Here is a 27944-nt window from a genome sequence, read left to right on the forward strand (position 1 = left end):
GGAGATGCTGGAGGAGCATCTCCAGGAGCTCCTGGAAATGCTCCAGGAGCTCTCCTGGAGTCTGTGGGTGATGCTTGGGGTTGGTAACATCACAGCCCGAAATAATCTCCTTTGTTGCAAAATCGGAGCTTCCAGGGGGGTGGATTTGTCAGTCCAGCACCTGGATGTCTCACTCAGGTTCTTATGGTGTCCACTGGGGTAAAGAGAGAGGGTTTAGATGGGATATTGGGAATAACCCACCCTGTGAGGGTGCTGAGGCCCTGGCTCAGGGTGCCCAGAGAAGCTGTGGCTGCCCCTGGATCCCTGGAAGTGTCCAAGGCCAGGTTGGACAGGGCTTGGAGCACCCTGGGATGGTGGAAGTGGCAAGGATTGGAACAGGATGAGCTGTAAGGTCCCTGCCAAGCCAAAGCAGCCTGGAATTCCCTCTGAAGCATTATCCCTGCCATGGAAGTCTCCACTCAAGGCCCTTTGATGGACTCAGCTGAATTCCAGGAGCAATTCCCCAGCCTGACATTCCTGGGTAGATCTCAGCCTGGGAAATGGACCAAAGAGAGCAGGAATTCCTGCAGCCACTGCTGATTTGGACAATTATGAGCTGCTGGGGATCAAGAAGGTTAACTTCCAGCAGATCCTCGTCGAGAATCCTTAGGGATTGATTGCAGGCAGCGTTCAGTCCAATCTCTTTACTGGGGCAGCAGCAGGGCACAGAGCTGAGGCAAGCACAGGACACTGGGAAGGGCAGAGATCCAGCAGGGATGCTCCAAGTGCTGCCTTCCCTCAGCTCAGCAGCCTTGAGGGCTGGGAATCAAGGTGCAATATCCCAAATCTGTGATGGGCAGGAGCCTGAAGGACGGGAGCACATCCCACACCCACCCCAGCAGCCACTCCACACATACAAAAGGTCAAATGCACAGAGATCAGTGGGATCAAGGAGTTTGGAAAAGCCACCACTCTTCTGTATTTCTCTCTGCTGGTTTTTATGCAGCACTTTGTATCCCTCAGCTGTCATCCACAGCAGGAAATATCCATGGGACTGCCATCAAATTAAAAATTCCAGCCAGGAAAACAATCCTAAACTCCAGCTCAGACATAACACTGTTCAGTAAAGAGAGCAGAAGGAATCACAGCCTGATTTCCAGCACAAGAGAGACGAGGGAGTTCCTCCCCCTCCCATTTTTCCCAATGACACAGATAGGGAGACTGAGAAAAGCACCAAAAATCCAAAGATTGTTCCTCCATCAGGAGCAGACCTGCACAGAGGCAGGAGAAGCAGGGAGCTGTCAAGATGAGATGTGCTAAAAATGTCACAGCCCTCCCAACACTTGAGGCATTCCTTGGGAGAGCTGGGGTTTTTCAAATCAAACCTTTTGATCTTGGAATTGTTCCGCTGCCCGGCTCCGTGGGGAAAACGGGAGGAGAGCAGCCTGTTAAGGATCCTTTGAAGGTATCCTTCCCAAGATTTACCAAAGAGAAAAAACAGAGACACAGCCAAGCCTCAGGCCCCCATGCAAGGCAAAGGAAGATTTCCAGGAGTTGAGGCACAAGAGCCACGAGCTGAGCGAGCTCCAGGTTGATCCTGAGAAAAAGTGAGCATGGGAAGGCTCCAAAGGCACCAGCAGGGACATGAAACAGGAATCGCCACCCTGCAAACAGAACCTGGTTTGCACCAGCTCTGCCAAGAGGGTTGGGCTGGGAAAAGAATTCCTTAGGTCACAGGAAAGATGTGGATTGAAGGACACCTTCCCCTTTCCTGCCCCAATCCTGCATGACTCAGAATTCCCCCACCCCAAAGTGAGCAAGAATTCATCCTGGAGAAAAGTCAGCCAAAGTTTCAAGGGTTTAGGGAGATAAGGAACTTGTCCTTGAGCAGTATCTGATCACCTCAGTTTGTACAAACACCGAGAACGCCGGGAGAATAAATGGATTTATACTCACCTACGTGGGAGACACAGAGAGCTCGGAGCAGCAGGAGGGGCTGGAAGTGGCACCACGAGCAGGAAGGGCTGGAAGTGTCACCACAAAGCAGGAGTCAAAGCCAGGAGACTCCAAGTGTCACCCCAGCACCATCACTTTCAATCTTCATCAAAGTTCTCAGATTGGAACAGTCCCTCCCTGCTCTCCTTCCCCTTTTCCCTCCCTCCCCAGCCCTGGCAGGGATTATAAAAACTCCCAGAGATGGATGCAAACTGTTGGATGTGTTCATAAAAACAAATCAATCAATCTTCCCCCGTGGGATAATCGCCTTAGAGCCAAGCTGCTGCTCCGCAGAGCTCCTGGCCTCGGTTGGATCCTGGGCTCTGCCTCCTTCCTGCCATTTCACTGGATTATCCCTGGGATGGGCCTTTGCCATGAGATTAAAGCTTGTTTTACTCCAGATTCTGCTGCTGTTCAACCAGCACTGCTCAGGCTGAGCTGATTTATTCCCTGGAAGGTTTCAGTTCTGTTTTTAACACTCGGCCCTGAAAGCGGGATCAAGGGAGAGGCAACACTCGGTGGGATCTCCCTGGAATTCAAACCCCTTCCTGCAGGCTGATTTCTGGGATCAGCAACACCAACAACATCCCTAGTGGGAGCATTCCCAATGGATTTGAGAAGCAAAAACCAGAAAAACCAGTCCTGATGGAGGTAAGATATGGAAAACCTCAGAGCAGGCGTTTGCTCCTCTGCTCTGGCCCAGGGGAAGTGACACTTTGGGAAGCATCTGGCTCCAAGTGTGAGGGATCAGGAATCAGGAATGCTGAGAGCTCTGGAAGTGTGGCAGGAGCAGCTGGCAGAGGAGCCTGGGACAGAATCCAGCTCCTGCTGCAAGCACCAACCCCTCCCTGGAGTCCCTGCATGGGGCTGGCACGAGAAGACCTCGGAAATAGCAGAGCCCCAAAAACAAACAGAGCAAGAGGTGGAAGATGGAGGGAAGGAGCAGCAGGAGTGGGAGCAACAGCTCCTCTCCCTCATCCCAGGAGAGCTGGCTGTGGCTGAGTGGGATGTGGAGAGAGAAAGGACAGGATTGTCCTTCCTTCCTTCCCAGTTCAAACTGATCCTCACGAAGAGCAAGAGAGGCCAAGCCCCACCCAGCCCTGAGCACGGAATCACAGAACCTTGGAATGGTTCGGGTTGGAAGGGAGCTCAAGGATCATCCAGCTCCATCCCTGCCACCATCCCAGGGTGCTCCAAGCCCCATCCAACCTGGCCTCGGACTCTTCCAGGGATGGGGCAGCCACAGCTTCTCTGGGAATTCTAACCCCACCCTCCCAGGGAAGAACTTCTCCCCAATACCCCATCCTTGGTGCCTGCAGCTGGAGAACACAGGGACTGACAAATCATGGTAAGAAAATGATTTTTATTTCTTTTTTTTTTTTTCTATTTTGAATTTCATTTTTTTTCCCTTTTTTTTAATGGAATTTCTGCTGTTTACAGATATGGTTTATTCCTGATAACACAGCTTGGCAGCAATTAAAAATAAAACCAAACCAAACCCACTGCAACTGAATTAAACCCCATAAATACCAGCCCAGAAAACAATGGACAACCACCACTATTTCTATACAGGAACTATTATTTAATGTCACATTTTGACAACCGTAAATGGGCTACAGACTGTGGGCAAAAGGCAAGAGGTGAAATCTTTTTGAAACACCAGATGTAGAATAAACAGCTCATTTCTCAACATTTACATGATTCACATCAAATTGATGACATCCTAAATGTATTCCTTCTAAAGGATAGAAATTTTGCAATAAAATATTACATTTCATTTAATACTCTGGTACAATACTTCATACATTGCAGGAAAAAAAAATAAATGCAAGGCCTATTCCACCTAATAAGATCCTTTTTCATTAGTCTTTAGTACTGCAATAAAAAAAAAAATCACAGTAATGTCATAAATAAACAGGCTTGAAATTATTCATTACCTTTCACTATCAAAAAGGGAGAAATGAACAATTAATTTGAAATAATGGAGTTATGGGTAGAAAATCTAACCCTGACAACACATCTTAGTCCCAGCTGCAAATTTCCTCAGCCCTACAATGAGAAAAGGGAACAGGTTGGATACCTTTGTTAGCTGTGTCCTGGTTAATCGTGTCTCAAACACATCTTTTAGGAGGAAAAAAAGGAAAGTTTGGTCAGGATTAATAGAACCAATCAGGCCTAACAGGAGTTAGCTGAGATTAAAGTGTATTTCTCTAAAACATTCAGTAAATGAAGTCTGCAGCAAATTCACACTGGCATCAATCACTGTGCCTTGGGAGCTGGGGTCAACTTCCCTCGTGGGACAAAGGCTTCTCCAAGAGAACCCTGGGATCCCTCTTCCATCCCTGCTCCAGAACAAGCTCAGCCAGCACTGCTTCCAAGTTCCCTAAACCTGGGAATCCCTGAATCACATCCACTGATCTCCCTGAACCTTTCTCTTTGTTCCTCCATCTGTCAGAACCCCAAAGTTATTTGCTGGAATTAACGCAGGAGACGCTTTAGGAACCCTCCCTGTCTCTGGTGACAGATTTTAGGGTGCGGGGGCTCCCCTTTGGTGCCCACCAGGACCCAACACAGGTTCAGAAAGGAGAATTGATTCCTTTAGTCACAATCTTGCAGACCCCTCACTGACATTCCCCCACCATGCGCTCCCCCAGGATTCCCACACATTCTGCAGCAAGAGCTCCCTGCTCCCAAGGAGAACAATTCCAAATCAACCCCCCCAGAGGCAGGCTCTGAACGAGGGCAGGAGGCAACGTTGTGCTGATTGCTGCTTGCACAGGCCCAGCTTTTAAGACACTTCACATGAACTGAGTGCAGAGAGTTGAGATTCCCTCAGGATCCTTTCCCTCCTTTCTCCTGACTTTTCCCCCCCTGATTTCCCAGCTTGGAGCAGAGCAGCTCCAAACCCCAGCTGGGTGTGTCCCTCACCTTGCTCCAGCCTCTGAAGTGCAGAATTTGACTCTGCACAGAGTTTGAGGCAAATATTTAATTGCTCCATGCAAATGTCAACACTTCCAAGTGATCCCTGTTCAGCAGGAGGGAGCTGGGAACAGGGACGGGCTGGCAGGGGATGGAGAGCAGGAGCCTCACTACCAAATCACCACATTTCTCTCTCCTCATCATCTATTCCAGTCTAGGAAGGGCACAAGGATTCAGGGCTAGAGCATAAGGCTGTGACAGTCAAACACATTTGTGGTGTGCTGGTGACAGGAGTTCCAAAAATCCAGTCCCAAAGCCCCGAAAGACAAAAAGGACAAGAGGCCAAGGAACAAAATTCTGCTTAACATTAATGAAGCACCTTCATTCAGTCCAAACAAACTGCTCAAATATTGGAATTTGCAAAGCACTCTGAGGACCAGGAGATGGCATCTCCCACTTCACCTCTCACAAAGCTGCATTAATTTAGATTCCAGGCTCCAGCAGAATTCCACCAGGAAGGCAAATAAACCCATTCCAGAGACACAGGAAGGTCAGGCATCCTGTGTGGGGATGGGAATCACTCCTCAACACCACTCAAGTCCCAGAGTGTCCCCAAAAACCAGGGACAAGGTGCTGGGGAGACACCAGACCCCACTCCTTGGGCCTGGTCCTGCCATCCACGGCTCCAAGGGGAGCTGCTGGTCCAGGACAGGGCCAGGGGAAGGAATTCAATGGAAGCTCACCAGATCTTCCTTGGGGAGTCTCTGGAAGAGGCTTTGTCTCCCTGACAAGTGGCTCCAGGTGGTTTTCCATGCACTGGGACAGGAAGGTCCAGGCAGCTCCCAAAGGCACTTGGGGTGGGACAGTGCCCCCAGCGTGGCCTCGCTGCTCCTGTCCCACCAGGAATCCTGGGATCCCTCCTTCCCTAAAAATCCAGGAGGCTCCTCCACAGCTTCCACTTCCCCAGCACAAAGGCAGGAGGGCTCCCTGACACCAGCAGTGAGTTACTGGTTTCACTGGGTTTAACATCCTGCAACTTTAATTAATTAATTAATTAATACCTGAATTCTACTGGTTCAGTCTCATTTAATTGAGCACAAAGTCACCACAGAGTGTCCTCACAAACCACCCCCAGGTCACTGAGTCTCCTGAAGGACACAAGGGATTCCTATTCTGGGCACAGATCACGGAAAAGAAACTTTGTTTGATGTAAAAGCAACTTTGCATAAATTCCTCCAAAATAGCCCATCCAGCCACACAGCAAAATTGGAATCAAAGCCACCAATTATCACAAAAAAAGCACCTTCATCTCAAGAACTGCTCGCCCCAGGAAGCTCAGTCTGAGTTTGAAATGTATCAGGACTAATTTGATCATGCACTTGGTTCTATTCTCGCTGGTGATCCACTGTTTTCCAACAATCCACATTGTTCCCATCAGTATTTTACATTTCACGTCACGGATTTATCCATGGCATTGCTCTCCCACCACCCACCCCCCAACCCAGTGCCCCCCAAAAACCCCACAACTGCTCAAATAAGGAAAAAAAAAAAACCAAAAACCCCACTAACAGCCATACTGTGAAACCAAAATACTATTTAAAAAAACAAATGGATGACAGTCCAACAGTTTGCAGGATTCAAAACTGACTCTACAAAGTAATTGTCTACCTTGTAGAAAGGATTTCCTTTTATTTGGAAAATGAGCAATTGGAAATTGGAGAGAAGAGATAAAAACAATCTTTAGATGCTCTGAAGTTTTGCCTACTGAAGGATTAAAACCGTAAATAAAAAGGTACCAAGCCCTCAGAGTTCACTGCTCACGTGAAGCTTCTTCCATCTCTTTCTTGACCTTTTTAAAAACCATTTTCATGTCTGGGAAAGGAAAAAAAATGAAGAATTATTGAGGAAAAAACCCAGCAGTTGTTTCTTATTCAGGCACTGTACAGAAGTGCTCAGTTTTGACCCAATAAAGCTTAAACTCAACCCAAAGTCTCATCCTTGGCTTAGAAACTGTGTGGGTGCTTTGGCAGTATAAGGTGAGATTGTGTGTAAAGGTCATTAAAATTAAATTTAAATTAGCTTTTGGAACTCAGGCACCCTAAGGGGATCAAATCCAAGCATTTTGGGCATTCCTGGGTAGATTTTCTCCCAAGCCAGGCTGGACACAGCCCCTCCTCTGGCCATACACACCTGCCTTGGCCTGGAAGGCTCTGAACATCTTCTCATCTGAAACTCTTCTGCTGCTGCATCAGCCCCACATTTTCATACACTCTAGCACTATCTTCTCTCATTCTGAAATGAAATCAGGATTTAGAGTCCCACGACAACAAAAATCCTATAATACACACCACATAATTCAGGGACAATTAATTTTACTTGATTTATTTTCAGAGGAAAGCCCAGCACAGCAGGGCAGGTTCTGGGGTAACACAGCCTCGTTTGAGGTCTCTGAAGATGAGACAGAACAGCTCAAAAACTGAGGGCAGGACTGGACTTACTCTGGACACGTTGGGGTTGGGGTGCAGGGGGGGAGAGGGCTCTGATCCCCGCTCGTCTGGTCCGATAACGAATATTTAATGTTTGTGTACTCGTGACCTTTCCTCTTGCTCTTCTGTCAAGCAAAACACACAACAAAAAGCCAGGTTTGGGGTTAATCCCAGCAACCAATCACTGAGAAAGCACAGCAATTCCAAGTGGAGATAGCCAGGGGTGCTTTTAGGTTTGTCTGGGAGGAGAGAGCTCAGTCCTGCAGGGAACTGAGCACACCCAAAGCTTGCCTCCAGCTATTGGTGAGGCAAAACCTGAAAATCCCCATTTTTCCCCCACCCCACCATCTCCAGCAGGACACACCAACCCTCTGAATGTACTCAATCCTCATCTCCTTGGCAGAAAACTCCCCATTTCATTCTTGAGCAGCCAGTGGGCTTCCCACTGACCTTATTTCCAGCTGGGAGCTGGGGCCAACGGAGCGCCAGCGTTGTTTGCAGGAGCCCTAATAAAATAATATCTGAGCCCATTAGGTTTGATATAAAAAGCAGCCAAGCTGTTATTTGGATTCTGCACATATGCTCCAGGCTGCAGCCAATTGTGCTGGCACCCAGCTCCAGATCCTGCCAGGGAATGAAACGGGAGATGGGTTTTTCCTTTTGCCAGGCATTCACAAGGCCTGGAAACACTGAAACCTACACGGTAGAAATTGAAGTTTTGCAGAGAATTTGGGCTTGGGGAGGGGGTTGTGGGTTTATTTGGGGTTTTTTAATGCTGCAACAAGTCCTGAGGGCTGACCTCTGTCACAGCAGAGGCTGGCGGAGCCTCCAGGGAGTTCTGGCTCCTGAATTACCATTAAGAACATTCCTGGGATTGAAGCTTTTCCAGGATGCTCTCCTGAAACTCCCTCAGCTCATTCTGGTGATTCTTAAATCCCTCTTAGCCAGCATTTATGACAAAGCTGCCCTGAGCAGTTTGTGGGAACACAGCTCGGGAAAAGTTTTGTTGAGCTAAATCCAGCAAACCTGGATTTGCTCCACTGAACAAAGTCTGGGAGACAGAGATGGATTGGTGGACTCGTGGAACGCAGGATTTGTGGGATGCACCACAAGGACATTTTGTAGGAACCAGCTGATGAAAAGGAACTAACTCAGTAAGTGTTGGAAAGTCTCCAGCAGGGAAAAAGATACTAAAAAGAGTAAAAATATGGACTAATTAGCATAGAAAGCAAAAGGTACAAATCCCAGCTGCTCTGAGGTCAGGGCAGGGAGCAGCAGGGACAGGGAGAAAACATCAGCTCTTAATCACAAAACCAAGAAACTGCTGTAAAACCCCCCAGAAGTGGAGCACAAGGAATTCCCTGAACAGGAAGGGGCAGGGGAAGGTCTTTGTTGCTGTCACCACTTATTGCCAAACATTTCTGATCCCACCACACTCCTGCAAGTGCTTTTTGTTGGATCACCACACTCACCCTCTCATTTTCCCCTCCAATAAACAGACTGCCTACCAATAAACCCCCAAAATTGGAATTTGAGTGACCAGCACTTGATTTTCCCCTTTTAGGAATGCAGGGAACAAGCTTTGAAATCTGTTTAAAACAAAGAGCACGAGGTTCTGCTTTAATTAACAGACCCTTATCTTTTATCCTTCCTCCACAGGAAATTTGATAACAGGAAGGAAATTTGAGATCTGGGGGCAGGGCTGGGGACAGGGAGGGTAGGAGAGAATTCCACTTAAATTAAGGAGAGAATTCCACCTAATATTTTGAAGAGAAAACTCCACTCAGTAATTTAAGGACAGGATTGAACTCCATAATGTATGGAGAGGATTCCACTTAATTTAAAGAGAGGATTCCACTTAATTTAAGGAGAGGATTCCATCTGATAATTTAAGGAGAGGATTCCACATAATGTTTTAAGATTTCATCTGATAATTTAAGGAGAGGATTCCACTTGATTTAAAGAGAGGATTCCACCCGATAATTTAAGGAGAGGATTCCACTTGACAATTTAAGGAGAGGATTCCATTTGACAATTTGGGGAAAGGATTCCACATAATGTTTTAAGATTTCACCTGATAATGTAAGGAGAGGATTCCACTCAATAATATAAGGAGAGGATTCCACATAATGTTTTAAGGAGTTTTCACCTGATTATTTAAAGAGAGGATTTCACCTGATAATTTAGGGAGAGGATTCCACACAATGTTTTAAGAAGTTTTCACCTGATAACTTAAGGAGAGGATTCCACCTGATAATTTAATTTAATTCTTAAGCACAATGAACTGAAATACAGCAGACAGTTCACACCTTCAGACCCAGCCATCCCACAACACAATCCCCTCAGAAATCCCCAGCACTGCTGGAACCCTGCCACGTTCCTGTTGGATCTTTGGCATGGACCCACCTGCTCCTCCTCGATCCTGCGCTGGAGGGTCTCGATGTAGTGCTGCACTGCCATGTAAATGAACCTGTACTGGGCCTCTGTCTGCACCATCCCTGAGCGCTGGGACCTCACCATCTGGATGGTCTTGGGGACATCGATGTCACAGTCCACCCCTGGGGACATCCACGGCGTTGGGAAGAGCAGGAAAAGAACCGCGGTGAGGGTGGAGCTCACCTGAATCCTCCAGCGGCATTCCTGGGGTGGATCCATGAGCAGGTGGGGAAAGCAAAGGGTTAAAGGTACCTTTCTCTCGGATGATGTCAATGAGGATGTCGATGACAATGAAAGTTCCTGTCCGTCCAATCCCAGCACTGGAAGAAGGGGGGGAAAAAGGGAATTTCACTGTTTTGCTCTTTCTGAATGCACAGCAAAACCCCAGGCAAAGGAATTCCGGCATTAGGAGACGGGAGGCTTCCAAATTATAGCCAAGGGATTCCAAATTACAGCCAGAGTCAAAGCAGGAGCTCAGGGAAGGCACAGAAATCAGCACTTCTGTCCCTCAGTGTTTATAAACACCCCTGAATCAGAAAACACCTGTAAGGTCAGATCTAACATTTCCTTGCCTGAAAAGCATCTCGTTTACAAGCTGAGGACACCCAAAAAGGACAGAGCCCTCCCAGGTGGGATGAGATGCCAGGATTCTCATGATCCTGCACTTGAAATGCTCCAGCCAGGACTGGCCCCATCTTCTCACCCAACAGCAGAAATTTTCATTTATCCAGAAGTTCACAGTCTAAAATTCCTTCCCAAGGGGACCCTGTGCCACCCACCCAGAATGTGACGTTGTACAGACAGAAAACAGGGAATTCTGAGCAACTTCCAGGGAAAGTTGTTCTTTTTAAAGGTCTCAGCTCCCTGGGCCAGAAGGAGGAGTGGCAGGAGCCTCACCTGCAGTGGACCACGACAGGTCCTGCATCAGGGATGCTCTCCTGCTTGTGGTGCACCTCCTCCAGGAAATCCAGGACACCTCCAGGGTCGCTGGGGACGCCGTGGTCGGGCCAGGTGCGGAAGTGGTACTGCCACACCGTCCTCTCCGTGTTCCCCTGCAGCGACAGGGACACAAACCCTGCTGCTCAAAACCCAGCTCCTCGTGGGGCACAGCTGAGTCCCCCAAACCCAAGCTGAGCCCAGCAGCCACAGCTCCACAAATGCCAAAGGAGGGAACAAGCCAGGGCTCTCCCTGGCCTGGCCCATCAGTCACTAAATCCCCCAAACTAAAATATCCCAGAGGCCTGGCACTATGACATTTTCATGAAAATCCTTTGCTAGGATTTTTATTCTCCTGAGAAGCTGAGGAGCCTCAGGAAAGAAATGTAAACAATAACTATCTGCTGCTGTGGAATGCAACAGGTGCATCTGGGATTGGTCCATGTGAGGTGTTTCTGCTTAATTAAACAAAGATGCAACTGCATTGGACTCTCTGAGAGTCACAAGATTTTATTATCATTCCATTCTATTCCTTTCCAGCCTTCTGATAAATCCTTTATTCTTTTAGTATCGTTTTAATATAGCATTTTTAATATCTTAATATAATCAATCAGCCTTCTGAAACATGGAGTCAAAATTCTCATCTCTTCCCTCGTCCTGGGACCCCTCGAACAAAGCCACAGAAGCCAGGGAGCAAGATGGGATTCCTGTACCCCAAAGGTAAGTGGAGATTTTTGGGATACACCATTGAAGGGAAAATTCCTCTTTGAGAGCATTAAATCCTGCCAGGCCAGTTCCCAGCTAAGCAGCAACATCTCTGTGTTCAGTCTTGTAAGAATAAAATCCCTTATTTCTGCTTTTCTAGGGAGGTCCATCCAGGCTTGATGAAATAAAAGAAATGCCAGGAGTTTTGCTGCAGGAGCAGGGAATTTTTCCCTTCAAGCACCCAGAATTCCTGCCTGGCCACGTCTCCCATGCCAGTGCCTCCTTCCCTAAGTTTGACACACAGAGATTCACATCCAGCAGCTAAAATTTCAGCAGGCCAACCTTAAGGAAGGGAGGCTTGATGAGACAGGAATCTATCCCAATTCCCCTGGTTTGCTTCTCCTCCCTGATCCAAACTGCTCCTTAACAGGAAATGCCATTTCCACACTGTTTTCTCACCTTTTTTATCCCTTTCCTTAAATGAATTTTCCACACCCTAGACCCACACACAACTTTTCCTTTCAGTGCAACCATTTCCACGAGGGAGCAAAGGCCTGGCTGGATTGAAGTGTCCTCAGTTAAAAGCATTATCCCTCCTCCCAGATTCCCTGCAAGCTCTGCAGCAGCTCCTCTCCTTCCTGCCAAAAGCTGCTGAGGTAGGAGAATCTTCAATTATCCCAAGGGCAAAGAGAAAGATGGATGGGACTGAACGTGGAGCTTCAAAGAAAGGCAGGGCTTCATTTATTCACCTCCGAGTGCTTTTATTGATTCCAGAGAAACGGGCTAATCCTAACGTTTTTCCTTTGGTGATCCACAAGCTGAGCTAAAAGGACAGAGTTGCTCTTGTACTCACCTGGCCAACTTTGGAAAGTTTCAGCTCTCTCAGGGTGTAATCGTGTGCTGCACTCTCCTTCACGTTCCGGACACGCATCACTCCGTACTCCTTCAGGGAATATTCATCTGGCCAGTACTTGACACACTTACTCTGCAAGATTTCAAATTATTAAAAAACAAAAAACAAACCAATACAAACAAACAAAAAAAACCAAAACAAAAAACCCAAAAAAAAAAAAAAAAAACCAAAAAAACCAACCAACCGATCAAAAAACCTCCAAAACAAAACAAAACAAACCCCAAAAAAACCAAAAACCAAAAAAAAACCCCCAAAAAAAAAAACCAAAAAGAAAAGGAAAAATCAGGCAGGAAAAAAAAAAAGAGGCTGCTTTGCAAACTGGTTAATTCAGCCTTGAAGCATTTATTTCAGAGTCCACAGAGGATAATCAGCTGATGAGGTAAAGATCATTTTAATAGGGAGTTTCTCCTCTCCATAACAACCACTGGATAATTTCAGACAGGTACAGGCCACCTCTCTTCTTAGCACATTTTGGGATATTTTGTGCCTGGGTATTTTCAAAAGCTGGAGATTAAAATCCTGCTTTTTGTACCCTCAGTCACAGGCCTCAAAACACAGAATTCCAGCAGAATTCAGTCCCACAGCCCAAACCCTACAGGCTGCAAAAGAAGTAAAGGTCAAAGGTATGAATCATTCCCAATGGAAATAAAACTTGGATATTTGCTTTTCCATGGCTTGCAGCAGGAAGGGCAGACACAGCTCTGGTTCCATCACCAAAGAGGGTTCAGGCTCCTGCCAAGGGAGCAGTTCATGGGTCTGTAGATTCTAAAATGCAGAGTTTTTGGTGTGCTGCTTCTCCATCAGGATTATCTTTGCCCAGGGATAACTTCCATCCACTGAGGAATGGATTCATCTATCAGCACTTGGATTTGGCTCCTGTGACAGGTGAGGAACGAGAAGCTCCTGGGAATCATCAGCATGATCAATCAGCAGCATCAAAGCAGAAATTACTGTAGGAGCAGCTTCTAGCACGAGCAAACACCAAGTCCTACAGAGCAATAGGGTCTATCTGCAGTTATTCTGAATATTCAGGAAAAAACATGGCACAGGGAAGCTCCTCCTGCCAGCCCAAGGCAGAGGAAGATGGCTGAACACGTGCCCACGTAGGCAACAAGATGCTTTTCTGCTATTTTTGCCCTTCTTTCCCTATCACAAGGGGAGAAACTGAAGCAAATGCTCTGGAACTGAAGCAAATACACTGATTTTGGGGGGTGCCAGCAGAAATAATTTGCAGTTTTCAATGCAGAGCTCTGAGCAGTTGGTAGAGCAAGACTGAACAGCAACACGATGTTAAAATAAGCTTTACTCTGCTGGAAGAGTTGCTGAACTGCCTCCAAAAGCCCAAAAGTCCTTTAATTTCTAAGGATTTGCTGTTTCTGCACTTTAAAGCACGCCCAGGACTCAAAGCAGGGCTGGGATGTTGCACAGTTCCTCCCTTCCTCAGGCTATGGAGGCAGCTCTGCTGCAAAGGGTTCTCTCTTCCTGCAAACAGCTTGGCCTGAGATAAAAGAGCTTTGATTTGATACCAGGACTGGTATTTGCAATTCTTTAAGAAGTGAAATAGTAATCACAAAACAATCAAGGGTAAAGAAAGAATAAGCAATGCAGCAGTGATGAATTAAAGTGTTTTCTCCAGCAAAAGGGCTGAGCAAACTTTGGGAAGAAAAATGGAGAAACTGCAGAGAAGCAGAGGCCATTCAGGAGGTTCTTAAAAAATAATAAATAACTTGAAGGAAGAAAGGTGTATTCAAGTCAACTCTGCCAAAACAACTCCATAATTTATTTCTCCTCTTCCAAAACAAAGATTATCACTGGGAAGGGGGAGCTTCTCCCTCCTTCAGTGAGTTCTCAGGGAGGAAACCCAAATCCTGTCCCTTTATCAGGGTGATGAAGTGGCAGAACTTTACAAGGACTAATGAAAGATCCACAAGACAAAGTCAAAGACTGAAAAAAAAAGATACTCAAGACAAAGTCTAATGGCTCCAACAAACAGCACCAGTGGCAGCTTTGACACTCAGTTAGGGAGAGAATCCTGTAAAATTTTCTGCTATTTGTCTTCAGTGCACACACACAAAGTTCCTGGGGGTGAGGAACCCCTGCAATCATCAGTCACCCACAAAATAACTCGCAGTTCTTAATTTGATTTTTTTCCACAAATGATGCTCCCCTAAAAAGGCAACAGCTTTCTATTCAGAAACAGATAATGAGAATATGGAAAAAGGTAAAAACGTGGACAGTAGTGAATGGAAGAAGCAGAGAAACTTAAAAAGAAAAGCAGAGAGAACGGACAGTATTTATCAAATAGAAAAAAGATCAGAAGCAACAAATTCCAAAGATAAATCCTTACAATCCCCAGGAAGCTGTGTGTGGCTGCTGCCAGGATATCAGCATTCAACTATTCCTATTCTTTCCTGCCTTGTGTCATTGGAAACCAGAAGCAAATAAAAATATCCCCAGGTTTGCCAGAGGCCAGGGAGCAAGACAGGATTCCTGTACCCCAAAGGTAAGTGGAGATTTTTGGGATACACCATTGAAGGGAAAATTCCTCTTTGAGAGCATTAAATCCTGCCAGGCCAGTTCCCAGCTAAGCAGCAACATCTCTGTGTTCAGTCTTGTAAGAATAAAATCCCTTAATTCTGCTTTTCTAGGGAGGTCCATCCAGGCTTGATGAAATAAAAGAAATGCCAGGAGTTTTGCTGCAGGAGCAGGGAATTTTTCCCTTCAAGCACCCAGAATTCCTGCCTGGCCACGTCTCCCATGCCAGTGCCTCCTTCCCTAAGTTTGAAACACAGAGATTCACATCCAGCAGCTAAAATTTCAGCAGGCCAACCTTAAGGAAGGGAGGCTTGATGAGACAGGAATCTATCCCCAATTCCCACAGACACTAATCAAAAAGGACTCACAGCACCTTCCAGAATTCCAAGGAATCCTGAGCCACACCAGATTCCAGCCATAAATCAATTTATCCCTCTCAGTTCAGCTCCTGCTTGTACTCAAATGTCAGGGCCTTTCCCAAAGCCAGCTGCAGTCTGGTTTTACCTTTCCTCTTTCCACTTCTTTCGTGGTCATGACAATAACTCTGGAATTCTCCTGGAACACCATCCTCCAGAAATCATTCACCGTGTTCTGCAGGCAGCCTTGGGTAGCAATGTAACTTTTTTTTGGCTTTGAGTTGTTGCACTTGGTTTCAAACTCAGGCTAGAGGAAAATAAAACAAACCAACAGCAATTCAAGAAATGGTGTGTGACAATATTCCCTTGGATTTAGGGGAGAGGAGGTGGGAATACACTCACCATAATAATATTAGCATTGATATAGTCTGAAACAGGTTCATTGGGATCACCATCGTGGAGAACAACCCTGGTGTGATCAACTGCAAAAATACACGTGGATGTCAGGCACCTGCATTCCACAGCTGTGACCACGTAGCAGCTATTAATTAATTATCAAACTCAGTAAATGAGTGATCAGAATATCCCAAATTGCCTCTTTTGATTCCTTTAAACAAGGGGCTGTGACCAGCTGGACCAACACATGTCCATGTCCTGGGAATTCAGGAACACGGGGACACTCAAGCCCCAAGTCAAGGCAAAGCCCTGGGTTTTGCATGTTGCATTTCTGTCCCCCAAATTCATCCTCTCAAATTTAAGTATTCCAGCCTGTTGAGTTGAGAGATATGAAGCTTTTAAATGAAGATAAAAACCAGCATTACAAATATCTACAAAGTGCAACTGTGTGAACCCAAATTGGAAATCACAGGATAATCCTGATAAGAGGGGAAGTTATGATTAAAGAGAAGCCAAAGGCCAGTGGTACTTAATTAACCCTGTATTAATGAGGACAATAAACCAGAGTAACATCAAATGGCAACAAAGGGTCGATACTTACAGGGTAAAATGTTTTTGTATCTATTTTTGTTCTTGTTTTCCTGGCGCTGCCCTTCCTTTCGGCTGTAGAGGAGTTTGCATTCCTGCTGCTGCAAGGTCTGAGGGGAAAGCACAGACAGGGGGGCTGAAAAAAAGCAGCATGGACTGGCCCATGCTCACAGCAATCCCTTCTCCCAGAGAAAAGGGAGGAGAGGGGCATTAGGCGATGGGTTATCCATCATTTATTTATCCGTAAGGAACAAGCTGGAGTGGGGATTTCTGGAACACAATGTCCCAGGGACTGCTGCAATTCAATACTTGCACAGCCAGGCTGGTCATGGCAAATCTCCCCACTGCCAAAGCTCCCTGGAGCTGGAGGCACCGGGATCCCAATGCTTTGCTCCAAGTTTTCATCCCCAAAGCACTGCTGGCCCCACTAAAAGGAACACTCAGGTTCTGGAAGCTGCTCCCCTCATCATTCCCACCCTCCAGACTCTTGCTGTTCTTTAACTGGCACATTTGCTCACTCCTGCCTCAGTCTGATACTCCCTCACTTAATGACCTTGGATAATTAGGCTGATCCTAAAGCCAGGGAAAGCAAAAGAAATGGAAGAGATGCAAAGTTTCAAGCTTGTGACAAAGGGCAGGAAACAGCCCCCAAAGCACTGCCTGTGGAATTCCAGGCAAAAGGACTGAGAGCTAAAACTTCCCAGCAAGTTAAAGAATTGGAGCAATTAAATGTGTGTGGAAACCACATCTTCCTTCCTAGAGTTAATTATCATTGCTTGGAGCATCCCTGAGGAGAGATCCACGAGCAGCAGTGACTCCCAACAAGCCCATTCAGAGCTGGAACAACACGAGCATAAATCTGAATATCCTCCTCCACCTCACTACAACCTCCCAGCACTAAGCTCAGAAAGAACCATTTTTCAGAAGGAAAAACACTACAAGGGCTGTCAGCATTCCTGTCTGGTGGTTCCTGGGACAAGAGGCTCATTCCTGCCTGGAGACAAGTAATTTAAATTCACCATCTGGGCTGGCAGCTCCTGAAAGCACTGACAGGGATCCATGGACAACCTGGAGTGTGCTCCCGGCTCCTGCCACCATGGGGGACAGCTGGAGCTGCCCTGAGGGGACTGGAAAACAGGGCACTAAAACTGCTAGGAGAGGGCTTCACTCCCAAAAAAAATGAGGGTTAGTGCTGACCTCACTGACGGCAGCAAAGGGGAAAAAGAAATGCAATGTCCCACAGGTAAAATCCTTCATTTATTTGCTTTTCCTGCTGGACTTTTCCTTCTGTAAGGAAACACTTTGTTTCTAAGGCCACACTGAGAAATCCACACCAAGAAAAATTTCTTCAACGTTTAGGAGAAGTCTGTGAATGAATAGCTCAGCTGTATTTTGCCAAACCAACAATCCCTTCCCACAACACGACCTCTGCTGACTTCCTTCCCTCTCCAGATGGAATTCTGGCCATTCTGACCATCCAGCAGCCCTGGATCAGGGACTGTCCCCTCTCTCTGGAAAGAGAAAGGAGAAAGCTTAATCCTCATTTTATCATTTCTCAATGCCATCACCTCACCATCTGACATTCCCCTCACACACCTCTGGGCTAATTCCTTCATTTTTCATGGATTAATTTTCCTTCTCCTGGCAACAATCAGAGCACACTGGGCAGCACATTTAGCTAAAGGATATTTCTGATCAAAGGGGGTTTTTCGAGGATGGTCACTTAGCAAACCCATCACTATTCAGGAAGTTTCTCAAACCAGCCTCTCTGGAGCTCCCTGAGCACTTCCCAGTTTCCTGTTGCCATCTGCTGGTGGAATTCCAGACTCCACTGGTGGTTATGTGTGTGTGAGGTACAAACCAGTCCATGATATCCAGCCTGGAGTGTTCCAGACCAGGCTGCGTGGGGCTTGGAGCAACCTGGGATAGTGGAAGGTGTCCCTGGCCATGGCAGGGGGTGGAGTAGAATGGGATTTAAGGTCACTCACAACTCAAATCATTCCATTATCCCAGGTGGCTCCAAGCCCCAGCCAATCTGGCTTTTAACACTTCCAGGGATGGGGCATCCACAGCTCCTCTGGGAAGAGTTTATTCCAAATTCTGGAAGGATTTCTTCCCAATATCCCATCTAAACCTCCTCTAGTTTGAAGTCATTCCCCTGCCCTGTCCCTACACACTCTTTCTGGAAGAAAATTGGAATTTTGCCTGCAGAGAGAAATGAAACACCAAAACAAACCAAAAATAAACCTCCAGAAGTCCAAGGAATGCATATAATGCATGTTGTTTCATCCCAGAGCTCTCCACCACTTCCCAATGGCTTTGAGATCCTCAAAAACAAGCATCAAAAAGCCACAAGGGCACTGGATGGGCTGAGAAATGGAAGTGTCCCCAAAGAAATGGTTCCCAACTTCCCAAACAGCAGAAGGAATCGGAAGGATTGTCCTGGTGGGACAAACACAGGAGGCTCCCTCATGGTGGGAAAGATATCCAGGAGGATATCCTGGATAAAAAGCACTCTGAGAATCAGGGGAAAAAGGGAAATATTTCAAGCCACGAGAGTGGAGCTGGCAAAGCCCTGGAGATGGGAGCAAAACCAGGGATCTGAGGCGATGGAGAGGAGGAAACACCAGGAAGGCAGAACCCAACGTGACTTTGGCAGGGTGAGAGCGAACTCCGGAGGAAACACTGGAGGAAACATTCCTTGGAATGTAAGGAATTACCTCAAACTCTTCCCAGAAGCCCTGCTTGACTTTATCCGTGGTCTCTGCCAGTTTGCTGAGCTCCCGGACCCGGCTCTCGATCTCGGCAGCGTTGATCCGGGTGGTGTTCAGGGGCTGGGGGACAGAACCCACACAGCACAGGATCAGCAAAGAACAGCCATGGAAACACAACTCAAACACAAACCCCCCAAGATAAGGATTGTTATGGGAGTTTTAGGATCCAGGCATCTTTTTGGATGTGAATGTTTTGGAATTCGAGCAAAGGGCAGCGAGGAAGGGGATGCTGAACAGTTGCTTTTAAAGTGTCACAGTTTTTATTTAATTATTCATTTAATTATTTACTGCATTAAATTTCTGGGCATGCCCTGCAACTCTTACAGACTAGGATGACACCAGGAAATTCTGCACATCAGAGACAACACTCTATCCCTTCACAAGCTTAACAAAAATTGCTTCCATTGAAATGACTTTTTCATCCATTTCATGAAGTTTAACTCCTCATTTTTTTCCCTTAGAAAAGTCTTGCAGAACATATGGGAAAGCTGCAATTCAACATATCCTGGAGGTGGCAAAGCTCAGGGGTAGCCTGTCCTCACCTGTTTGAGTTGCAACACAGTGCCCAAAGTCTCCACCATGGGGTTCTTCTTGTAATGCTCCACCAGATCTGTCAGAGAGTCAAACTTCTCCCCTCCACCAACGTCGTACTTGAGATCCTGAAAACACAAATGCTCCTCCAAATAAATGCACTTCCCACCACCACAGCCACAGAACCTCTAGGCTGTGCTTCGCATCAGAAATAACCTCCAAAATTCTGTGGAGAAGGCTCTACTGAAATCCTTCTGCTAAGGGATAGAACTCTAATAAAGAGAAACACAGACACACTGCAGGACATCCCCCTTTTTGCCATCTCCTTGAAAATTGGTTTATCTGCATTTTTAGAGAGCTGATGCCCTCTGAACCAGGGTTCAGGCAGCTCTGGAGCTACAGGATGAGAATCCAGAAATTAGGGATTTGAATTGATTTCCAAAATTAAGTGTATGATTGGTCCTGAAAGGCTGGGACTGCCTGGCACCATCTCAATTTTAAGGAAGAAACGTCAAATTATTTTCCTCAAAGACATAAATGCTAACTGCAAATCAGAGAGGTTTTCTTGAATATAAGGTTTTCATATTGAATATTCAGAGAGGTTTTCACATTGAATATGTTTTCTTGAAAACATATTCTGGTAATTCAGCATTTACAGTCTTGATGGGTCATTTCTACCTCCAAACTACTTCTGTTACTGCATTTTAGGTATTTTTAGTCATTGCACTGGCTTTGGGCACAACAGAAGTAAAAGAGAATAAGAAAAATCCATGTTTTTTTTCAAATCCATGATTATCTTTTAAATAGCAACCCATGGAGACAGATTAAATATCAAAACTGTAATTTAGTAATATTTCACTGAAGAACTACCTCATACTAAATAGAGGATTTAGATTTCAGGGCATTCCTTGGAGTGAACACTTGTTTTCACAGACTGTTGATCTTTTATCAGGTGTAACTGCCTGAACTGACAGGAGAGAGACATCTGTGGATAGATCTCCATTTATCCAATCACTCCTATTTTGATAGAATCCATCCAGGAGACTGCAAAGGCTCCCTGAGCACAGCAAAGTGTGATTTGAGCCAGAAGGCTCTGACAGGAGCCAGTCAGCCAAAAAATATTGGAATTTTGATGCCATCAAAGGAGTCACTTTGATCAAAGGGATCACCTGCAGCAACCCCAGGGAAAAGGGGAATGGATGCAGAGCTCCTGGGCCCATGCATTCCCTGCTTTTCCTACCTGGCAGTGGATCATGACGTGTGTCACTTTGGATTTGCCATCGTTGCTCTCTCCTTTGTCATCCCCCGTCCTCACGGAAAGGACAAAGTCCCCAGGGTGGCTCTGGCTCTCCCTCACCAGGAAGCTCCCATGTTTTCCTTTCTCTGTCAAGAGTTTCTCAGCTTCTCTGCCAGAGAGATGCCCGTGAAACCACCTGGAAATGAAGTGACACAGAGACACCCTGCTTAGCATTCCAGCTGAATCCACTTGCTCCAGGTGTTCATTATGAAATGGAATCCTTCTGTTCACTCAGCAACAGCCAGCTCTAGGGAAAGCCTCAGCTGGTAAAAATAATAAATAAAACAAGCTTTGGAAGTGTCCAGGTGCACAGCACTGAGGACAGAAACACTTCAAAGCACCTCCATGGAGTTTCCTACAAGCTTCCAGTGAAGCTTTGATTTGGATCCTTCACAACAATCCCAATAAACACCAGGTTACACTCCAACCCTCCCCTCAGTCCAGGCACTCATTCTTCTTTTATTTCCTTCAAGAAATTTCCCTGATAAACTTGTGGAAACTTCATACTTTTGAGACCTCACCCTTCTATCCCATTAGGAACTGGAGAGAGTAATCCCAGCTATCTCAATTCTTCAGGAAATAGGGCCAAAAAAACCATCAATCCTCCCCACCTTAGTTAAGGCATGCTGAGGAGTGAGAGAACTTGTTGGAATATTTTTCCTAATTTTTTCACTTCTAGGAATAAACAGGTATCTGCTGGTTTAGTTCTGACCCCTGACATTTCCTCAAATCCAGAGTCTCAAATTCTCCTTATTAACCACACTCCTCAAAGCAGGAGTTTGAGGAATCTGAGGATTTGAACAGCCTTCACTTCCTACCCACTGCTAGGAAAAGCACAAGAAGTTATGCCCAAAAATATCCCTGAGAATTCCTTGCAGCAACAACAACATCAGGAGAACTTCTCCAGTTAAACATTCTCCCAGTAAAAATAAAGGGAATTATGCCCTCTTTTTCAGTCCTGTCCCACCCAAGGAAGAATGCTGAAGGGAGCAGGTTCTGAGGCTTGGATTGCTTCACCTTTAACCACATTTATTCACCTATTTAGCAAGGAACCTCCCTGAAACAAATCCAAGGCTGTGGCCACCCTCTTCCCAGATGGAGGCTGAGTGTGAAGAGGGATAAACACAAGGACATGGAGGTTCCACCACTTCTCTGACCTTTCTGAGGTGGGATCAGCACAGTTGAGGGGGTATTTCAGCTCTATGACATCTCCATTCTTCTCCTTGAGCTGCCCATGGTGTTCCATGTAGTACTGCACCAGCTCAGCCAGCGTGGCAAACTTCTCTCCCCCGTAGAGGTCATAGTAGTCACCTGTGTTCTGGATCTTGATGTGGGTCACGGCTCCAGTTCGTCTGAGGTTTGAAAGAGAGGACACAAAACCCCTTCCCAAGTCAGCTGATCAATCAATCAATCAATCAATCACTTTTACATTTGGTGATGCCTGAGGTGGAGAAATCCACATTCACAATTCCAGCATGGAGCTACTGCTCCTCTGCTTCAGCTGCTCTGCCCACCAGCCAGGGAGAACAGGAGAGCAGTTCTGTGCTGGAGGCAGCATAAACCCTGCAGCCTCAGGAGCCCCTCCAGAAACCCCTCAGAGCCACACAAAATTCCACACACGAGCACAAGAGAGGAGCTGAATATTCTGGAGAGACCCAGCAGAGCTGGTTTGCTCCTTTCTCCAGCATTCCCACCAGCTCCCAAGGTCTCTCCCTCAGGAAACATTTGCCTTTGCCTGCTGCCACAGTCTCTAATATTAAGGAAGAGCAGCTCCCAGCAGGAATCCCCTCCTGTGCCACAAGGCCTGTTATCTCACAAGTATCCAAGCAGCACAACTCTTATCACCAATCCCACTTTTCCCTTTTCCTTTATCTACTTCCTCTTGCTGTCTTTTCCTCATCCCTACCACGCAGTGACAGGGGACAACTGTCACAGAAGGCCAATTTTGGAAGCTGAAAAAGCCACAGATGCCCTTAAAAACTTGCTGACTTTTCCTGTGCAAGGAGAGTCTGGGTTTCCTGCTGGATCACTAATTCCCAACACCTCTGCTCCTTCCAGTTGGTTATCAAATGGATTTGTAAAGGGCTAAAAGCAATGTTATTATCAATCTATTTTTGCTTCCCCTGAGCATTTTTGTCCTGCTGTAAAATCAGAATTCACTCCCCTCCCATCTAGAGCTGGGTGAAAGTATTTGAGAAGCTCTCCAAGGAAAATGGGAGAAAAAAAAGGAGGGAAAAGTGAACAACACTAAAAAGTGACCAGAGCATTCTTTCACCTCTTTCAAGGAGTTCATCCACTGTTTCTCCACAGGACAGCAGCAAATTAAGATCATTACCAAGCTGGGGCAAGAGTGGGAAGAGCCAAACTCACCTAACAGAGAGTGTGAAGTCTCCTGGGTTACTTTTGCTGGGCCGTGCCAAGAAGCTGCCATCGACTCCTCTTGTTAGCAGCAGGTTTTCTGCCTCCACCCCAGTGATATTTGGATGAAACCATCTACAAGAGGTTACAAATAAAGAATGTTAATAAATAAACAGCAGGTTTTCAGAGTTAACTCACACAAAGCAATCTGACAGCTTCCAAGCTGAGTTTTGCACCTAAATTAATAAAAGTTCTGCTCGTTATTAGTTTCACATTGCAACTTTATATATTGCAACTTTGTGTAAGCCTAAGAATTACACTTATCCCTGCTCTGCCTGCCTGGATTAAAATGATATCAAAGGTACACAACATAAACACAGACCAGAAGAGGCATTTCCTTACTCCAGCAAAACACAGCACACAAAGAAACTGAAAGACAAACAGGAAAAATACCTAAAAATAAAACAAAACATCCAAAGTGACACTTGACAACATTTTGAAGGTTAAAAACTGAACAAAACCTCATGGTTTAGGGCACAGCTGAGGGGGTCAGGAAGGAACTCCCTGCGTGGACACCCCACTGCTCTTCCTCCCTGGGATGTGGAGCCGGGGTCGGATCTGTCCCGTTTAAATACAACCCCAGAGGAATCTCCTATTGATCCTCACCACCCACAAACTCCCTCAATGACTATCCCAGAGCCCAGGCAGAGCTGGGGCTGGGCTGTGGCCAACAGCTCCGTGTCCCCACCTCTGGCATTGACTTTGGAGACTTATTTGGAGCCACTCGGTGTCACCACTGCCTCTGCTCTTATCTGGAATTCACCCATTTTTATTGCAGCCCTGAAGGAGTTCTGCATGAAAGGGCTTGGTGAGGATTTTAGAAGGCAAATTCTAAGAATAAACCACGGGGTGTGAGCACCCCAACCTCAGCTCTGTCACCTTTGCACTCAGCAACTAAAAATCACCTTTAATTTTCAGAGTTAAATCCTCATTCTTGTGTGCTGACAGAACCCAGCCTGCTCCTCTTTGTTCACCTCTGGGCTTTTCCAAAGTGCAACAAAAGATATCCAAAAAACTCCACAGCCAGGCTCATCACAGAGAGAGGAGTGTTATATCCAGAAAAATGGAACAGCATTCCTGATCCTTCCTGATCCAGTCAGCATTTCAGGCTAAATTGCTAAATCAGCAAAATATGAGAGCACAGGTCTAAATTTAGGGTTATTATTTCAATTGTTGCAGCAATTCCTTCTCTACTGAGAAGTTGCCAATATTCTCACCAAAGCCTTCTCCAGAGCATTCTCTTCAGAAATGTTCTGGAGTTTTAGGATTCTAGAAAAATCCAAATCTCTAGCAAGTCATTCAAATGGGAATCAGGATCCTTCTCAGAAGTAAATTGTGTGAATCTTTTTTTCCCCTAGTCAATAGTATTCTACTTGCACCATGAAAATCTAGTGAATAGTCCCCATCTTTCACTGAAGAACAACACAGAAAATATCAAATTTATGCACAGGACATGGAAAAAAAATGATTCAAAACACTTCAAAATTATCACAGCAAATGGGAATGAACTAATGAGTGATGTTACATTTATCTAATTATTATTCAAAAGTCAAGGAAAGTTCTCACAAAAGAAACTGCACAAGCATCAGTACCTGGCATGAACTAAATACTAAATAACACATTTCAGCCCACAACAGGTTGCCTGGAGAAGGTGATCATGTATTCACATTTCTACTCCCAAAATTTTATTTCCATTAGAAGAAAACAAAAATCAAAAACAAGAACAAAAATATGCAGTAATAATTTGAACGTTTTGCAAGCTTCCTAAACATGCACTGGATTCAAGAGAAACCTTGGTAAATTTTGGAGTTTATAGCAAAAAAAGTCTAAACAAACAGAGGAGAAATTATTTGGATTGCTTCTCCCAATTCATTATATCGACATTCCATAAACTTCAACCAATGGAATATCTTCTGTATCCCACCCTGAACCTTAAGGAAGTTGCTGCACATGAGCTGTTACAGCAAAGGAAAAACAATAATTTATGTACAGGGATGACAACAAATAACCTGTTATTTAACCAGCATTTAAGGGAGAGCCTAAACACACAATAGATGGTTCAAACCCCAAAAATCTCTCTCCCACATCCACGCAAAGATGCCAAAAAGCCAAGCGCAGCAAAGCCAAGCTACACCTGGGAGGGTTTCTTGCACTTTATGTAACTCTGGCTCTGCTGGCACCTCGTCCTCCTGCTCCCTCAGCTCCGTATTTTTGGCTTTGAGTAGGAAGCTGCATTTGTCAGGCACCCCAAATAGCAGAATGGGGGTGTCAGGGATCCCTGCCAGCGGTTCCGGCCGCCAGCAGGATCCTCCTTGAAGTGCTGCCATCCCTTGTGCTCCCAACCTTGGGGCTGCAGCCCTTCCAAACTGGGAGGGGACAGCCAAGGGCCAGCGCTCACCAGTGACACCCCCACCTCAGCCAGGAGCTGCTCTCACACTTCCTTTTATAGGGATGGAATGCATTTTGGGCTTTTTATCCTCTTTTCCCTGCCCATGTCCGCGGCAGCAGGTGCAGAGCTGCCCCAGCCAAGGACAGTAAATACAATCCCAGGAGTCACCCAAACCCACGCCCTCGTCAAAGAGGCTCCTGGCCATCCCTCCCGCAGCAATTCCCACTCAGGGGCTGGGAATACATCGTGGCCAGCCCATAATTAGCTCCCAGCAAGGTGGGAATGTTGGTAAGAAAGGAAGCAGTGGAACAGCCGGGGGCTCAAAAGGGGCTCCAAAGCAAGAGGGTATCAGTAAAGCAAGGAACCCTCTGATGAAAAAACAAAATCCATGATGGAAAATCCACCCCTCCCACAATTCTCCCTTTTTGTTCTCATGGTCCAGCAGGATCTGTGCTCCCTAAGTCACACACTGCCAGCACATTTCTCTCCTCCCAAACCAAAAGAAAGAAATCAATACAATTTTCCATGCAGTGATTGGGGTTTTTAATCACCTTTGCAAGAGCAAAGGAGAGATGAAATCAGTCCTGTCTCAGCTGTCACAGGCACAGCACTGGGGATGTGCTGACGGGTACTTTAATTACTCCTATTTATAGGCTCATCAGTTGATATTTCCCAGCTTTTTTCAGTCTCCCTCACAAGACACAATTTAGGGCTCCGAGCAGAGCAACAGGATTGTTCTGGCAAGGAGGAAGTTCACAGTGCTGCCAAAAGGTAACTTGTAGCCTTGCTCCCAGTGCGAGCAGGGACGTCCAGAGAACACAACACTGGCTAAAAAACCTCCACGTAATTCAAAAAACTCCAAATCCTACTAGAAATGGCCACGGATTGAAACCAGCTCATCCAGATTCACCATCTTGAGCAGGAGAAATGAGAGGACAACTTACCCTTGGAGAAATTATGATTTAATAGGTATTACTTATAGAGGTGAATCAATTGAAATGGTGGCTGCCCCACCCCTGGAAGTGTCCAAGGTCAGGTTGGGGCTTGGAGCCACCTGGGATAGTGGAAGGTGTCCCTGCCCATGGCAGGGGGTGGAATGGCACGAGCTTTATGGTCCCTTCCAACCCCAACCATTCTGGGAATCTCAGAACAGGTCTGTTTAAAAGGATAAATAAATTTATAGCATTTTCTATGACAATATTTCCCCTAAAGCCCAATGCTCACCCAAACGGACACCTGGTACCAACCACCAAAATCCATTAAGGACAGTGAGAAGCTACAACAAAGAAACGGCTTTGGCTGTTTGTCGCCGTGCTTTAGCAGTGCCACAAGGGTTTGAAAGTAGAGTGAACGCTGCAAAGTGGTGAAGAACGCAGATGTGGGGGGCTCAGGAACACTCCTTTTGTAGCCGGGCCGTGTTTTAGGGTCGGTAAATCAGCGGTGCTGGCCTCGATGGGACACGAACGCTGGGTCCCGGTACCGAGCAGGTCCCACTCACGAACAATTCACCCCTGGGCTCCTGCGCTCCATGGGGACACTCACGTGAAGCCCCACAGAGCGGGGGCACCGGGGCAGCTCCGGCCGCCAACGGGACTCGAAGCCCCCCGATCGCTGCAGCCCCGACAGGCTCCCCTGGGAACGGGACCCGGGAGATCCCCCGGGAACGAGCGGGGTGGGGGCTGCGGGAGGGGAACATCCCCCGGGAACAGACGGGAGGGGCTCCGGGAGCCGGGACATCCCCCGGGAACGAGCGGGGGCGGCTCCGGGGGTCCCGCCCGCCCGCAGGGAGCAGCCCCGTCCCCGCACCGCCGGGAGCGGGCGCGGAGGCGCCCCGGCAGCCGCGGCCCCTGCCCGCCGCCCTCCCCGCCGGCGCGGCCGCCGCTCCCGCCTCACCTCCGCGATGTCATCTTCCCGCGTGGCCCCGGCGGGTCGCGGTGCGCCGGCCCCCCCGCGCCGCCCGCCGCTCACATGGGGGTCCCGGCGGGGCCGCGGCCTTCGGGCGCTGCGGGGAGCGCGAACAACGGCGGCCTCGGGCCCGCGAGCGCGGCGCGGCCCGCCCCGCGTCACCGCCCGCGCCGTCATCGCCCCGCGCCGCGCCCCGCCCCGCGCCGCCGCTCCGCCCGGGGGGCCGCGGGACCCCCGGCACCGGAGCGCGGCGGCACCGGAGCCTCGCCCGCGCACGGGGCAGGGCGCGGAGCCGGCCGAGCGCCGAGCGGACGCGGGTTAAGCGACGGCGGCGCGCCGGGGCCGCCGTCCGGGCCGGGGGTCCCGCAGCCCCCGGAGCGGGCGCG

The 27944-nt window shown here is 47.2% G+C and overlaps 2 protein-coding genes across 2 annotated transcripts in view; both read right to left on the bottom strand.

The window, feature by feature from the left end:
• The window catches only part of RPH3A (rabphilin 3A), a 17473-nt gene extending 11154 nt beyond the window's left edge, over nt 1–6319 (bottom strand). The window contains exon 1 of the mRNA XM_038152884.1: nt 6197–6319. Coding sequence (XP_038008812.1) covers nt 6197–6319 — 123 coding nt within the window. The remainder of the gene's footprint in view (nt 1–6196) is intronic.
• PTPN11 (protein tyrosine phosphatase non-receptor type 11) lies at nt 3318–27726 on the bottom strand. Its single transcript, XM_038152478.1, has 16 exons — nt 27547–27726; nt 23217–23339; nt 22004–22198; nt 20790–20982; nt 19561–19677; nt 18965–19078; nt 16258–16354; nt 15663–15742; nt 15409–15567; nt 12310–12441; nt 10713–10867; nt 10068–10135; nt 9786–9937; nt 7392–7504; nt 7084–7185; nt 3318–6765 (listed from the first exon to the last, which is right to left on the bottom strand). Exons 1-15 carry the CDS (start codon nt 27558–27560, stop codon nt 7116–7118), a joined length of 1782 nt encoding a protein of 593 aa, XP_038008406.1. The 5' UTR covers nt 27561–27726; the 3' UTR covers nt 3318–6765; nt 7084–7115.
• Between the last annotated feature and the right edge of the window lie 218 nt (nt 27727–27944).

Source organism: Motacilla alba, chromosome 15, assembly GCF_015832195.1.
Source record: "Motacilla alba alba isolate MOTALB_02 chromosome 15, Motacilla_alba_V1.0_pri, whole genome shotgun sequence".
Taxonomy (NCBI): Eukaryota; Metazoa; Chordata; class Aves; order Passeriformes; family Motacillidae; genus Motacilla; species Motacilla alba.